At 36.2% G+C, this 14,624-nt stretch overlaps 1 protein-coding gene across 5 annotated transcripts in view; it reads left to right on the forward strand.

Moving 5' to 3' along the window:
• The window catches only part of ICA1L (islet cell autoantigen 1 like), an 80,162-nt gene extending 68,344 nt beyond the window's left edge, over window positions 1-11,818 (forward strand). For 4 of the 5 annotated variants that reach the window (XM_072813060.1, XM_072813057.1, XM_072813059.1 and 1 more), the window contains exon 14: window positions 8,715-11,818. In XM_072813060.1, coding sequence (XP_072669161.1) covers window positions 8,715-8,830 — 116 coding nt within the window. In that variant the 3' untranslated portion in view covers window positions 8,831-11,818. The remainder of the gene's footprint in view (window positions 1-8,714) is intronic. The other variant, XM_072813061.1, reaches the window with a different exon arrangement.
• Window positions 11,819-14,624: the final 2,806 nt, after the last annotated feature.

A 14,624-nucleotide genomic window follows, 5' to 3' on the forward strand; every position in this document is an offset into this window, starting at 1 on the left:
GTATGATCCTGGAGACCCAGAATCAAGTCCCACGTTGGGCTCCCTGCATGGAGCCTGCTTCTCCCTCTGCCTGTGCCTCTGCCTCTCTCTCTCTCTCTCTCTCTCTCTCTCTGCCTCTTATGAATAAATAAATAAAATATTTTAAAAAATTACCATCTTAACCATTTTCAAGTGAACAGTTCAGTAATGTTAAGTATATACATAGTGTTGTGAAACAGATCTCCAGAGCATTTTCATTTGCAAATCTGAAACTTTATACTCATTTAACAACAAATCCTTTTTCCCCTTCCCCTGCTAACCACCATTATAGTTTCTGTTTCTATGAATTTGACTACTCTAGGTACCTCATATAAGTAGAATCATACAGTATTTATCTTTTCATGACTGGCTTATTTCATTTAGTATTTTCTCTCTTTCTAAGGTTTAATAATATTCCATCGTGTGGATATACTACCTTTTTTTTAAACCTACTTAGCTATTTGATCACAATATTAAATAGCCTTATTGACATATAATTCACATTCCATACAGTTCACTTCAGCCAGACCTCAGTACTCTGCTGTAAACAAAAGACCTCTCTTCTTACCCATTTTTGTATTATCTATATGAACTGATACTTTTTCTATTTATAATATTGTGTTATCAACATTTTTAAAGTTGCAAATAATTTGAGACCTACAGGAAGGCTTACAAATATAACACAAAATATTTCCGTGTATTCACCTAGATTTCCTAAAATGTGAACCATGTTTACTTTATTCTCTGTGTCTGTATAATATATATAATTTCTTCTGAACTATAATTATTCTGAGACTAGTAAGTAGCAGACCTAAGGCTCCTTTAAACCTAAATACTTCATAATCTAAAACAAGGATTCCTAAAAATTAGGATATTTTTTAACATAACTGCAATTCAGTGATCAAAATCAGGAAATTAACATCATCATAGTGCTATTATCTAATTTATAGACCTTACTCATATTTTGCCAATTGTCCCACTAATGTTTTTTATAACAAAAGAGAAAGAGGGTTTTTTTCCTAGTGTAGGATCAAATCCAGGATCCCGCATTGCATCTAGTGTCACATCTCTTTAATTGCTTTTAATCTGGAACAGTACCTTAATCTTTGTCTTTCATCATCTTTTTATACCAAAGAGGCCATATATTTTGTAGAATATTCCTTAAGTTGGGTTTATCTGATGCTTTTTCATAATTAGATCAGGTTATGCATTTTGGTAGGACTAGCAGAATAGGAGATGATGTGCCTTCTTAATTAACATCAGGAGGTACATGATTCTGAATTGTCCCATGGCTTGAGATGTTAATTTTGATCAATTGATTAAGATGGTAACCCCCAGGTGACTGCACTATAAAATTACTATTTTATTTTTCCCTTTGTAATATCTTGTGGGAAAGTATTTTGAAACTGTGTAAATGGCTTGTTTCTATCAAAGTTTCACCCACTAATTTAGCATTCATTGATAATTCTTTGCATTAAGTATTACTGTGGTGGTTGCCAAATGGTGTTCTCTTTCCTCATTCTTTCTACATTTATTATTTAACATTCTACTGTATGAAACAGCTTTCTCTTGTCCCTCATTTTTAATTTATTTGTTGATATGTATCATACTCTTAGAATCCTATTCTTACCAGTACTTTGGGAAAAATCAATTGGAAAATCCATCAATTCCTAATCACAGATTCACACTATCTGGGGGTGAATCTGTGATGTGGGGCCATCCCTTTGGGATTCAGCCTAATTATAATTTTCATTTTTAAAACCCACTAAAACTAAATTTGTGTGTAATCATTTAAAATAGAGACTATAAGGTAAATTTCATAAGTGAACTTGGGAAAGAAGTATTGAGAAATATTGGGAAAGCTGCTATTTGCCTATAATCATTGAGGCTTCAAGATAATGAAATTAAGCCTGAGAGTTTTAATAAAAATTGAAATTCTCAACAGCTTTAAAATTCATTACCCCCCCAAATTCATTACCCAACTTCACTAATCCTTGAAGAAATGCAACTTAAAACCAAAATGCAATTCCATTATTCACCAACCAAAATGGCTAAAATGAAAAATAGAAAATCCCATGTGATGACAAGGATGTGGAGGAACCGACACTGCCCATGGGAATGCAAATTCACATTACCATTTGGAAAACTGTTTAGCAGTTTCTACTAAAATTGGATATACATACATATAATACACAAGACCAAGCATTTCCACTTCTGAGTGCAGAAGTGTATCCATTTGTTGACCAAAATGTATACACAAGAATGTTGTCACAACACTGCTGCTAATAGCCATCTTAAGATGGAATTTATCTCAATGTTTGCTAGGTTGGAGGGTGGGGTGTGAACAGTGACTGGAAGGGGGTCACAAGGGTAGCTTCTAAGGAGTAGTCTTGTTTTATGTCTTTTTTTTTTTTTAAGATTTTATTTATTTATTCATGAGAGACACAGAGAGGCAGAGACACAGGCAGAGGGAGAAGCAGGCCCCATGCAGGGAGCCCGATATGGGACTCAATCTCGGGACTCCAGGACTCCAGGATCACGCCCTGGGCCAAAGGCAGGCACCAAACCGCTGAGCCACCCAGGGATCCCCTTGTTTTATGTCTTGAATTGACATTGTTTACAGTTGCTTTTTTTTTTTTTTTTTTTTTTTTTACAGTTGCTTTTATCTTATGAAAACTATTGACAGTTATTTGGACTCTTTTTTTCTATATATATATTACATTTTCAGTATAACTCATTTGCTATTTATTCCATAAGAATTTCTGGAGGCAAGAAAAGTATACACAAGGAGAGCCTCTTTCATTTTCCACTGTGACAAATCAATATAAAACCATCCCATGTTTGTAAAATGCTTACAGGATTTCATATACTTACCAGAACCTCTCCACAGCTACACCAAGAAGGTCAGATATTACTGGAATGACTACAGGAATGACATATCCTGGTTGACACCTATTCTTGCAGTATAATTATTTTTTCAGTTATTTAAAAAAAAATTCTAGTATAGTCAACATACAGTGTTATATTAGTTGCAGGTGTACATTACAATAATTCATTCAGCATTTCCATACAACATCCAGTGCTTATCAACAATAAGTGTACTTTTAATCCCCTTCATCTATTTCTCCCATCCCCCAACATGCTCCCTCAGGTAACCATGAGTTCTCCAAATTTAAGAGTCTATTATTTTGTCTATCTCTTCTTTCCGTTACTGGTTTTATTTCTTAAATTCAACAATGAGTAAAATCATACGGTATTTACCTTTCTCTGACTTATTTCACTTAGCATTATGCCCTCTAGATCCATCAGTATTGTTGCAGATGGCAAGATTTCCCTCTTCCTTATGGCTAACATTCCATAGTATACATATAAACTACCTCTTCTTTACTCATCTACTGATGGACACTTGGACTGTCTCCGTACTTTGACTATTGCAAATAATGCTGCAGTAAACATAGAGGTACATATATCTTTTTTTGGCTTAGTGCTTTTGTACCTTTTTGGATAAATATCTGGTAGTGGAATTACTGGATCATATGCTAATTCTATTTTTAATTTTTTGAGGAACCTCCACACAGTTTTCCACGGTGGCTATACCAGTTTGCATTCCCACCAATAGTGCACAAGAGTTCCTTTTTCTCTACAGCCTTGCCAACACTTGTGTTTTTGAGTCTAGCCATTCTGACAGCTCTGAGGTGAAACCTCATTGTGTGTTTTTTTTTTGTTAAGATTTTATTTATTCATGAGAGACACACAGAGAGAGGCAGAGACAGAGGGAGAAGCAGGCTCCTCACAGGGAGCCCGATGTAGGACTTGATCCCTGGACCCAGGATCACACCCTGAGCCAAAGGCAGAGGCTCAACCACTGAGCCACCCAGGCATCCCCCATTGTGGTTTTGATTTACATTTCCCTGATGATGAGTAATACTGAACGTCTCCTTCATGTGTCTGTTGGCCATCTGCATGTCTGTGGAGAAATGTCAGTTCAAATCTTCTGCCCACTTTAATTGGATTCTTGGGTGTTGATTTGTATATATTTGTATATATTTTGGATACTAACCTTTTATCAGATATGTCATTGACAAATATCTTCTCCCATTCAATAGGTTGTCTTTTTATTGATTGGTTCCTTTGCTGTGCAGAAGCTTTATATTTTGAGGCAGTCCCAATAGTTTATATTTGCTTTTGTTTCTCTTGCCTCAGGAGACCTCTCTAGAGTGAAGTTGCTATGTGAAGTATGTCACAGAAATTACTGCCTGTGCTCTGCTCTCTTCTAGGATTTTTATTGCTTTAGGTTTTTAATCCCCTTTGAGTTGATTTTTGTGTATGGTGTAAGAAAAGTGGCCCAGTTTTCCTAACACTTTTTGTTGGACTTTTTCCCATTGCATATTCTTGCCTCCTTTGTCATAATGGACCATATGATTGTGGGTTTATTTCTGGGTTCTCTATTCTGTTACATTGATCTATGTCTCCATTGTTGTGCCAGTACTGTTTTGATAACTTTGATTACTGTCTCGATTACTAGCTTTGTAATATATCTTGAAATCTGGGATTGTGATTCCTTCAGTTTTGTTTTTCAGGATTGCTTTGGCTGTTCAGGATTGTTTTTGGTGGTTCCATGCAGACTTTAGGATCATTTGTTCTAAGTTCTATGAAAAATGCCATTGGTATTTTCATGGGGATTGCATTAAATCTGTAGGTTGCTTTGGGTAGTATGGATTTTTAACAGTATTTGTTCTCCCAATCCATGAGCATGGAATATCTTTCCATTTCTTTGTGTCATCTTCAGTTTCTTTCACCAGTGTTGTATAGTTTTCAGAGTACAGGTCTCTGACCTCCTTGGTTAAGTTTATTCTTGAGTATTTTATTTTTGATACAATTGTAAATGGAACTGTTTACTTAATTTCACTTTTTACTGCTTCATTATTAGCTATAGAAATGCATCAGATTTCTGTACATTGATTTTATATCCTACAACCTTACTGAATTTATCAGTTCTATCAGTTTTTTGGTATAGAGTCTTTCAGGTTTTCCATATATAGTATAATGTCATCTACAAATAGTGAACATTTTACTACTTCCTTATCAATTTGGATGCCTTTTATTTCTTTTTTTTGTCTGATAGGTGTGGTTAGGACTTCCAGCACTATGTAGAATAAAAGTTGTGAGAGTGGACATCCTTGTCTTGTTCCTGACCTTAGAGGAAAACCTTTGTTTTTTCCCATTTAGTATGTTAGCTGTGGGTTTTTATATAAGGCTTTTATTATTTTGAGGTATGTTTCCTTCTATCTAGACCTGTTTTGTTGATGGTTTTTATCCTGAATTTTATACTTTGTCAGGTGTTTTTTTTTTTTCATATATAAATTTATTTATTCATGAGAGACACACAGAGAGAGGCAGAGACACAGGCAGAGAGAGAAGCAGGCTCCATGCAGGGAGCCCGATGTGGGACTAGATCCCAAGACTCCCAGGATCATGCCCTAGGCTGAAGGCAGACACTCAACCACTGAGCCACCCAGGTGTCCAAGTGCTTTTTCTGCATCCATTGGAATGATGTGATTTTTATCTTTTCTCGTGATGTAATGTATCTATCTCGGTTAACTTGCAAATATTGAATCACCCTTGCATCCCAGGAATAAATCACATTTGATCATGATTTTTTAATGTATTGTTGAATTTGCTACTATTTTGTTGAGAATTTTTGCATCTGTGTTCATCAGAGATATTGGCCTGTAGGGTTTGTTTTCTTTTTCTTTTGTGGGGTCTATCTGGTTTTGGTATCAGTGTAATACTGGCTTCATATAATGAATTTGGAAGATTTCTTTCCTTTTGTATTTTTTTGGAACAGGTTCAGAAGAATAGGTATTAATTCTTCTTTAAATGTTTGGTAGAATTTGCCAGTGAAGGCAAATGGGCCCAGATGGTCCTGGGCTTTTTGTTTGTTGGGATTTTTAAAATTTTTGATTCAATTTCTTTGCTAGTAATTGGTCTGTTCAAATTTCCTATTTTTTCCTGATTTAGTTTTGGAAGATTATATGTTTCTACAAATGTATTCATTTCTTCTATGTTGCCCAGTTTGTTGGCATATACTTTTTATAATGTTCTCTTACAATCCTTTCTGTGGTGTTCGTTATTTCTCCTCTTTCATATCTGATTTTGAGTCCTTTAATAAGTCTGGCTAAAGGCTTACCATCAATTTTGTGGTCTTTTCAAAGAACCAGCTCCTGGTTTGATTGGCATGTTTTATTGTTTTTTTTTTGTTGTTGTTGTTGTTGTTGTTGTTTTGTTTCTTGTTAATTTCTAGTCTAATCTTTATTATTTCCTTCTACTGGTTTTGGGTTTTGATTGTTCATTTTCTAGCTCCTTTAGGAGTATAGTTCTGTCGTTTGGGATTTTTCTTGCTTATTCCAGCATAATTTTTTTTTAAAGATTTTAATTTATTTTGTTTTTTTAAAAAGATTTTATTTATTCATGAGAGACACAGAGAGAGAGAAAGAGAGAGAGAGAGAGAGAGGCAGAGACACAGGCAGAGGGAGAAGCAGGCTCCATGCAGGGAGCCCGACATGAGACTCGATCCCAGGACTCCAGGATCAGTCCCTGGACCAAAGGCGGCGCTAAACCGCTGAGCCACCCAGGCTGCCCAAGAGATTTTAATTTATTTTGAGAGAGACAGAGAGTGAGTGAGCATGGTAGATTGGGGGGTGAGTGGTGGTGAAGAAGAGGAAGAGGAAAGGAGGGCAGCCTGGGTAGCTCAGGGGTTCAGCGCCGCCTTCAGCCCAAGCCCAGGGCCTGATCCTGGAGATCCGGGATCGAGGCCCATGTCGGGCTCCCTGCATGGGGCCTGCTTCTCCCTCTGCCTGTCTCTGTCTCTCTCTTTCTCTCTATGTGTATCTCTCATGAATAAATAAATAAAATCTTAAAAAAAAAGAGGAAAGGAAGCCGACTCCCCTCCGAGCATGGAGCCTGGTGCAGGGCTTGAGATCACAAGCCTGACTGAGATCATGACCTCAGCCAAAAATCAAGAAGGGATTGAGGCCATCCAGATGGCGACCAGAGCTGGGGTGGAGAAGGCCGAGGAGGCACTGGCTGGAGAGGAGGCGCCCATGGAGAGGGTAGAGGATGAGGCAAATGCTGATCTCTCAGCCCTGGTGAACGGTGAGGCCATGTCCCAGAAAGGGGAGAGCATGGAAGACAAGGAGCAGGAGGGAGGACAGAACTCCGAGGAGGGGCCAGGCTGTGGCTCCTCTGAACAGCCATTACACAATGACAATGCGTGTGAGGGCTCCGAGCTGGATGCACCCGGAAGGAGCGGCAGGAGCGTTCAAGGGTGCGGATGGACTCAGAGTCCCTGGACGAGGAGGATAGCTGAGCCCTGGTGGCCAGGCCCACCTGTCATGCGTAGATGCCCCAGGCCTGCCCTGGCCCCACCTGCCACCTGTGGAGCAGAGACCTGTTGGGGAAATGCCATGCCGTCCCTTTGTATCTGTCCCCTGGGTTATTTTTCTGCCTAACTTATGTGATTTCCAACCGACATGAAATGACTATAAAGGGTCTTTTTTTTTTTTTATAAAGGGTTTTTTTAATGAAAGTAAAAAAAAAAAAAAAATTTGAGCCACTCAGGTGCCCCCAGCTTAATAATCCTCAATAGGCCCCTGTTTATTCTCAGGTATCTTGGTTTAATGATTATTACTTTACAGATGAGGAAATAAGAGCTTGTGGGGTTATATGACGTCCCCATTATTACTTATTATTAGGTAGTGTGCTGAAGACTCAAGGCCAGAACTTATGTAGGTATCACTAATTTTGGGTTCCTAGAAATACATGGAAGCTTTTCACTTTTCCTGATCTTTGAGGCTTGGAATTCCCACAGTCCAAACTACAGCCCTCTGATCTGCAGAAAGTGGGAAACCATGGTTATAAAAGAGGGTTGCCTTAGACTCTTCTGAGTATGGCTTGCCTGCCCACTGTCCTGTCTCATATGCAGGTCTTTAGATTGTCCCCTGGGTCTCAACCCTCAAGAGCCTAGCCTTCTGAGATGACTCACTGTCTGTGCCATTGTGTATTTTTTTTACTAGTCTCAGCCTTCAGCCTAAATGTATATCCTTGAAATATCTGCCACAGCACAACCTGGAGACTATTGATATGTGATTTTCCAGTCTCTGCAGGGAGGTGAGAGGGAGTTGGTTAACAGAAAGTTGTATCTGAGACACAATCTACTCCATAAAATATCTATCAAAAATTTGTAAAATGTACATGGAAAAGACAAAGGAAACAACTATAAACCAAAATGAGAACTGCTGGGTATGTTAATATGATAGAATCAGAAGGGTTTTCTTCCTCCATGTTTAATATTTTATAATAAATGTAGATTTTAAACACAAATGTAATATTCCTACTTTGTAGAAACAAAGGTTACTTTTACTTTTGAACCTTACCTGAGAGACTTCTATAAATTATCTGTTTCTAAGACTTTATTACTGCCTGCCTTTTCACTTTTAATAATTTCTCAGAGTAACATCACGTACATTTAAGGAACTCAGAAAAGCACAAGATCTCTGCATTAGCTTTTCAAAATTATCAGTTGTCTTAATTTTTTTTTATTAAAAAAAAGCATCTACTTTAAAAATTACATAAATGGTAATGTGATTTTTAAAATCACGTTAAAAATCTTCAATGTGTTTTTTCTTCTTTAATAGCTCCCAACAATGGTAACCAAGACATGTCGGCCTGGTTCAATCTATTTGCAGACTTGGATCCACTTTCAAACCCAGATGCTATTGGACACTCAGATGATGAACTTCTTAATGCTTGACTGAAATTATGTCGTCACTTCAGTGGCCTTGAGACATCAATTTTACAACATATTGCCTTTGTGGAAAGGAGTTTATATTGTAACCCATACACAAAAGCATCGTGTTTATGAATATAACACTTTTCAGCCAACTTTAAGGAGATGGTAAGGATTACATTTGAATAGATTAAGTATTTCTTTAATATCTTGGATTTGCAATTGTTGATAATAAGTGGAAAATATTATGAACTATTGAGTCTGAAAATAGATACCAAAAAAGTTATTTCAAAATAATAGGTAGGAATACTTCTGTAAATAAGGAATTGGGCTTATTTCTTTGGAAAGCCTTTTACGTGTAAATTGCCTTGCTGGCTGTGAGAATTCTGTATGTGGATAAAGACAGCATGTAAATTGGGTTGTGATTTAGGGTTGGTTTTTAAATAAAACCATAGTAGGGGGAATTTTCTGTTGTGGAAAATAGCACTAGAACCAGATCAGTTTTGTCTTTAGTTAGAAAAATAGAGTAAGATTTGAGAACTCAGTTTGCTTTAATGAAATCACAGAGAAACTTGGTGCTTTTCTCCACTTGGAGGCTAAAATGTAATATTACTTAGTTCTTTTCCTTCATACAAAATCATGGACACCCCCCCAATCCCATATTGAATTTTCATGGGAAAGTAGCAGGATGATTTATTTGCTAAATCCATCCTCTGTAGAAACTCAAACCCATTTCCTAAACCACAAGAATGTCCAGTAATATTCAAGACATTGTACAGGTGTCTTTAGGCCTGGTTTTTCACACATTGCTACCATAATGTACAGTATTCATATTCTTTCTGAAAAGAAAAGGGGAGAATAATCCCTAAGCAACTGGCAATAGTATTCCTGAAATTACCCTGAAACTTCTGTCTGAATGAGGGAAAAATTCTAAGCTTATCCTTGTACAATCATAACCTATTTCTTGATGTGATTTAATCCAGATTACTTTTCTGGCAGTCACAGAAGACTCTACATATCAGAAAGGGTCTTATTTTTCCACTTTTCCCTCCCTTTCTGTGGGTGACATAATCTGAGGCTCTATTTGATTACTGAGGAAAAACCCTTACTGGAGGAAGTTAGTGTAGGCCAATGAACCCATAGACACTGTATATACATATCACTCAATTTCCTGTTCTTTTTTCTTGCCCATCCTTCAGATTTGAGGCAGTGCTTCGGGTGTCTTATTTTTGTCCTTCAGTTCCTTGCATCTCCATAAGGGAACATTTTAACTAAGTTGTTCACAGCTGTTTCCATGTGCTCCTAGTTTTAAACAGGCTTATTTATTGTTTACAAGAGAATGGCTTGTAACGTCTGAGTCACTGTAAAATAGAACACTTTTAAGAAATGGACCAGAGTGGGTAAAGTGCAGTCCGCCTCCATGTACTGCATTCAGGCCTAGCTACATCATGAACTGCCCACGAGCTCTCCAGAAAATCTCTAGTATGGTGTAGTATGACATAGGCTGGAAAGACCTTATCTGAGGGTCAGAAATACGGACTCAGGAAAATGTTATATAGTCTATTCATGCTTATTCCTATATCTTTATTTGGTTATCCTTTTAGTCAGAAGCATTTCTACCACTTCCTTTTTATTCAGCGAAATTCTCCAGAAGATTCAATCACCAAGGTTTGTGATTCATAATCACAATCTAAATTATAAATGTTTGGTGACTCTGTGCGCTCAACTTTGAATACTTAAAAAAAAAAAAAGCTTTGTATCTTGAGCTTGTGCCATTTTTCTTTCACTAATTCTATTTCACTAATGTATTAGTTAAAAAATATTTGCATATTTCCCTTCACATGCATGCAAAGTCCCTGTTACCTCAAATAAAAAAGACACCTTAACAGGAAAACTACTGATCTCTCCAAGCCAGATGCCTGAATCCCAGATTATCAATGTATTCACATTGCACTCAATTTCCAAAAAACAAAAGTCCTCAAAAAAATAGAAGTGCACAATAGGTTTTTGTTACTCAGTTCTTAGAGTATCTTAACATTTCTTCTCTCAGAGTATGTAGTTGCCCATTTAATCCAAAAGCAACATTAACTGCCTTAGCAAGTTCAGTTATAATATCAACAAATCTCACAACTCCGTTTTTGAAGAGCACATTGAAAACTTTGTTATTAAAATGAAGGTAATCATAGTTTTTTAAGATTAATTATTTGAAGTTCATTTACTGAGAGACCAGAAACAGAAATCTGGCTATATTATTCCTAGATTGTTAATAAAGGAAATGAACCACTCACTCAGGAAAGAGTAAAGGAAGGACACGATAAACATAGAACAGAAAGGTGATCACTTGCTATTTGTCTAAATCTAGATCAAACACTCAATAAGAAATAACCTTAACCAGAGGTAGACTGAGAACTCTTTCAAAGTAAATGGATGTTTTTATATTAAATGGGGGAAAACATCTTCTGTTTTTTAATACCAAAAAAGAATGCATTTAACCTTAGAAAAGCCCCAGAAAAACTAAAATTTGTCTAATCTTTCTTACAACAACTTTACAAGTGAGACAGGAATACCAGGGCATATTAAGATCAGATTGGTGTAACTTTGTATTTTTTGAAATCCTTCATTAACTGTAAAACAGCTCTGATATGGTTAGAAACAAACTGTATTTTTAAAAAAAAAAATAGGTTTCAGTATTTGCACAATGAAATTCAGTGTTTGTATTTCAACTATGGATATTTATTTCACATAACTATCTTTATAGACTGTCCGGAAATGTAGAGGTCTTACAGCATAAGAACAAGGGAAGTTTGTGCTCTATTTTTCTGAGCTTCTTTTAATAAAGATTATAAAACAGCATAAAACAGAAAAGTTGTTTTCCTAAAGTATTAAATATAAATCCAATTATTGTTAACTTATTCAAAAATTTGAGTTTTACACCTCAGGACCGTAGTATTAAAAAGGTAGTTTGAATTGATATATAGATAACACAGAATGAAAATAAAACCAAGACAATTATCTTTGTGAGACTGATTCTTTTTAACTTCATACAGATGAGACATTATAAGATATGGGAAATAACAGAATGTGTTTTTTGTGTAAATACAATCAGTAACAAAAGACAAACCATCAAATGTCAAAATTTTGAACCTAGAAATAATAACCCATGAAATATAAGCATAGTATTTAACCTGATTTGCTGAAGGCATGAATAAAAAGAAGAAAGCCAAAATCAATCTAGTTTATATATATCTTTATAGTATCGGCAGAGCCCCACATTTTCTGACCTTGAGCAATGAAGTGCTCCCAGAACTTGGGATACTGAAATTAAACTAGGAAGGAAATACAAACTTTAAATGTTAATTCAGCAGCATTGAAAGTAATGCACATAAAATATAAATGGTAAGTTATTTAAATATGGCAGTGAAAACCTATTGAACAGGATAGGTCATATCAATATGCCAACCACAAAATACCTCCTCCTTTTTTATGTACCATTTAAAAAAAGTAAGAAGCTGAATTAACTCTCCTTGGCATTTAAAGTCAAAACATGGTTCTTCCTTCAGTGGTATAAATAACTGATCAACAAGCAGAGTAAATACAAAAAGGAGATCTGGGTGGTGTTAATAACTAAGATTTTGAAGTGCATGTTTTTACATCAAAGGAAAACGGGGATCCCTGGGTGGCGCAGCGGTTTGGCGCCTGCCTTTGGCCCAGGGCGTGATCCTGGAGACCCGGGATCGAGTCCCACATCGGGCTCCCGGTGCATGGAGCCTGCTTCTCCCTCTGCCTGTGTCTCTGCCTCTCTCTCTCTCTCTCTCTGTGACTATCATAAATAAATAAAAATTAAAAAAAAAAAAAAAAAAGGAAAACGTTTCCTTTTTCCCATTTCAAAGTAATACTCTCTCATTTAGGAAAAAATCACCCACAGCTCTGCCATTCAGAATAACCACTATTAATATCATAGTTATTTTATAGTAACTTTGGCCTGATACATAAATTGTGATCCAGGTGATTTCACTTTGTCTTCTGTCTGAAATGAGCATACCAAATTAAGATTAGAATATTACTTTTGACCAGATCTTCTATATATTGCCTACAAGAGACTCATCTCAGCTGAAAGACACATTTTGAAAGTAAGGCGATGGAGAAATATTTATCATGCAAATAAATGTCAAAAGAAAGCTGAGGTAGTAATACTTGTACCAAACAAACTAGACTTAATTTTTTTAAGTTTATCACCCAATATGGGGCTTGAACTCACAACACCCAGGATCAAGAATCACTTGCTCTTCCAACTGAGCCAGCCAGGCACCCCCAGATAAGCTGGACTTTAAAACAAAGACTGTAACAAGAGACCAAGGACACTATGTAAGAATAAAGGGGACAATCCAACAAGAAGATATAACAACTGTAAATATTTATGCACCCAACGTGGGAGCACACAAATACTAAAAGTTAATAATAAACATGAAGGAAATAATTGACAGTAATATAATAGTAGAAGACTTTAACAACCCACTCACATCGATGGACAGAGCATCCAAACAGAAAATCAACAAGGAAACAGTGGCTGTGAATGACACACTAGACTGGATGGATTTAACATTTATTCATAACATTCCATACTGAACATAAGAATACACATCTTTTTCAATTGCACATGGAACATTCTCCAGAACAGATCACATATTAGGCCACAAAACAAGTCTCAACAAATTCAAAAAAACTGAAGTCCTACCATGCATCTTTTCTGATCACATGTTATTGAAGCCAGAAATCAATCACAAGAAAAATCTGGAAAGAGCACAAATGCATGGAGATTAAATAACATGCTACTAAAAAATGAGTGGGTCAACCAGGAAATCAAAGAAGAAATAAAAAGTAACATGGAAACAAATGAAAATGAAAACATAATGATCCAAAATCTTTGGGATGCAGCACAAGTGGTTCTAAAAGTGAAGTTTAAAGTAATATAGGCCTACCTCAAGAAGAAAAATCTCAAAACAACCTAACCTTACACCTAAAGGAGCTACAAAAATAATAAAACCCAAAACCAACAAAAAGAAGGAAGATTAGAGCAGCAATAAATGATATAGAAACTAAAAAAACAATAGAACAGATCAATGAAAACAGGAGCTGTTTCTTCGAAAAGATCACAAAATTGATAAACTCTAGCAGGACTCATCAGAAGAGAGAGAGAGAACCCAGATAAAATCACTAATGAAAGAGGAGAAATAACAACCAACACCATAGATATACAAACAACTGTAACAGAATATTATGAAAACCTATATGCCAACAAATTGGGACAACCTAGAAGTGGTAGATAAATTCTAGAAACATACTTAACTAAAAATAAGGCAGGAAGAAACAAAATTTGAACAGACCAACTACCACCAAGGAAATTGAATCAGTAATCTGAAGTCTCCCAAAAAACAACGGTCTAGGACCAGACACCTTCACTGGCAAATTCTACCAAACATTTAAAGAAGAGTTAATACTTATTCTTCTCAAACTAGTCCAAAAAATACAAGAGGATGGAAAACTTCCGAATTCATTTCATGAGGACAGTATCAGCCTGATACCAAAACTAGACAAAGACATAAAGAGGACAGGCCGATATCTCTCATGAATTATAGACACAAAAATCCTCAATAAAATAGTAGCAAACCAACAATGCATTAAAAAAAATCATACACCATGATCAAGTGGGATTAATTCCTGGGTTGCAAGGGTGGTTCAATATTTGCCAATCACTCAACATGATACATAAACAAGAGAAAGAACAAAAATGATATAATCATTTCAACATATGCAGGAA

Source organism: Canis lupus, chromosome 36, assembly GCF_048164855.1.
Source record: "Canis lupus baileyi chromosome 36, mCanLup2.hap1, whole genome shotgun sequence".
NCBI lineage: Eukaryota > Metazoa > Chordata > Mammalia > Carnivora > Canidae > Canis > Canis lupus.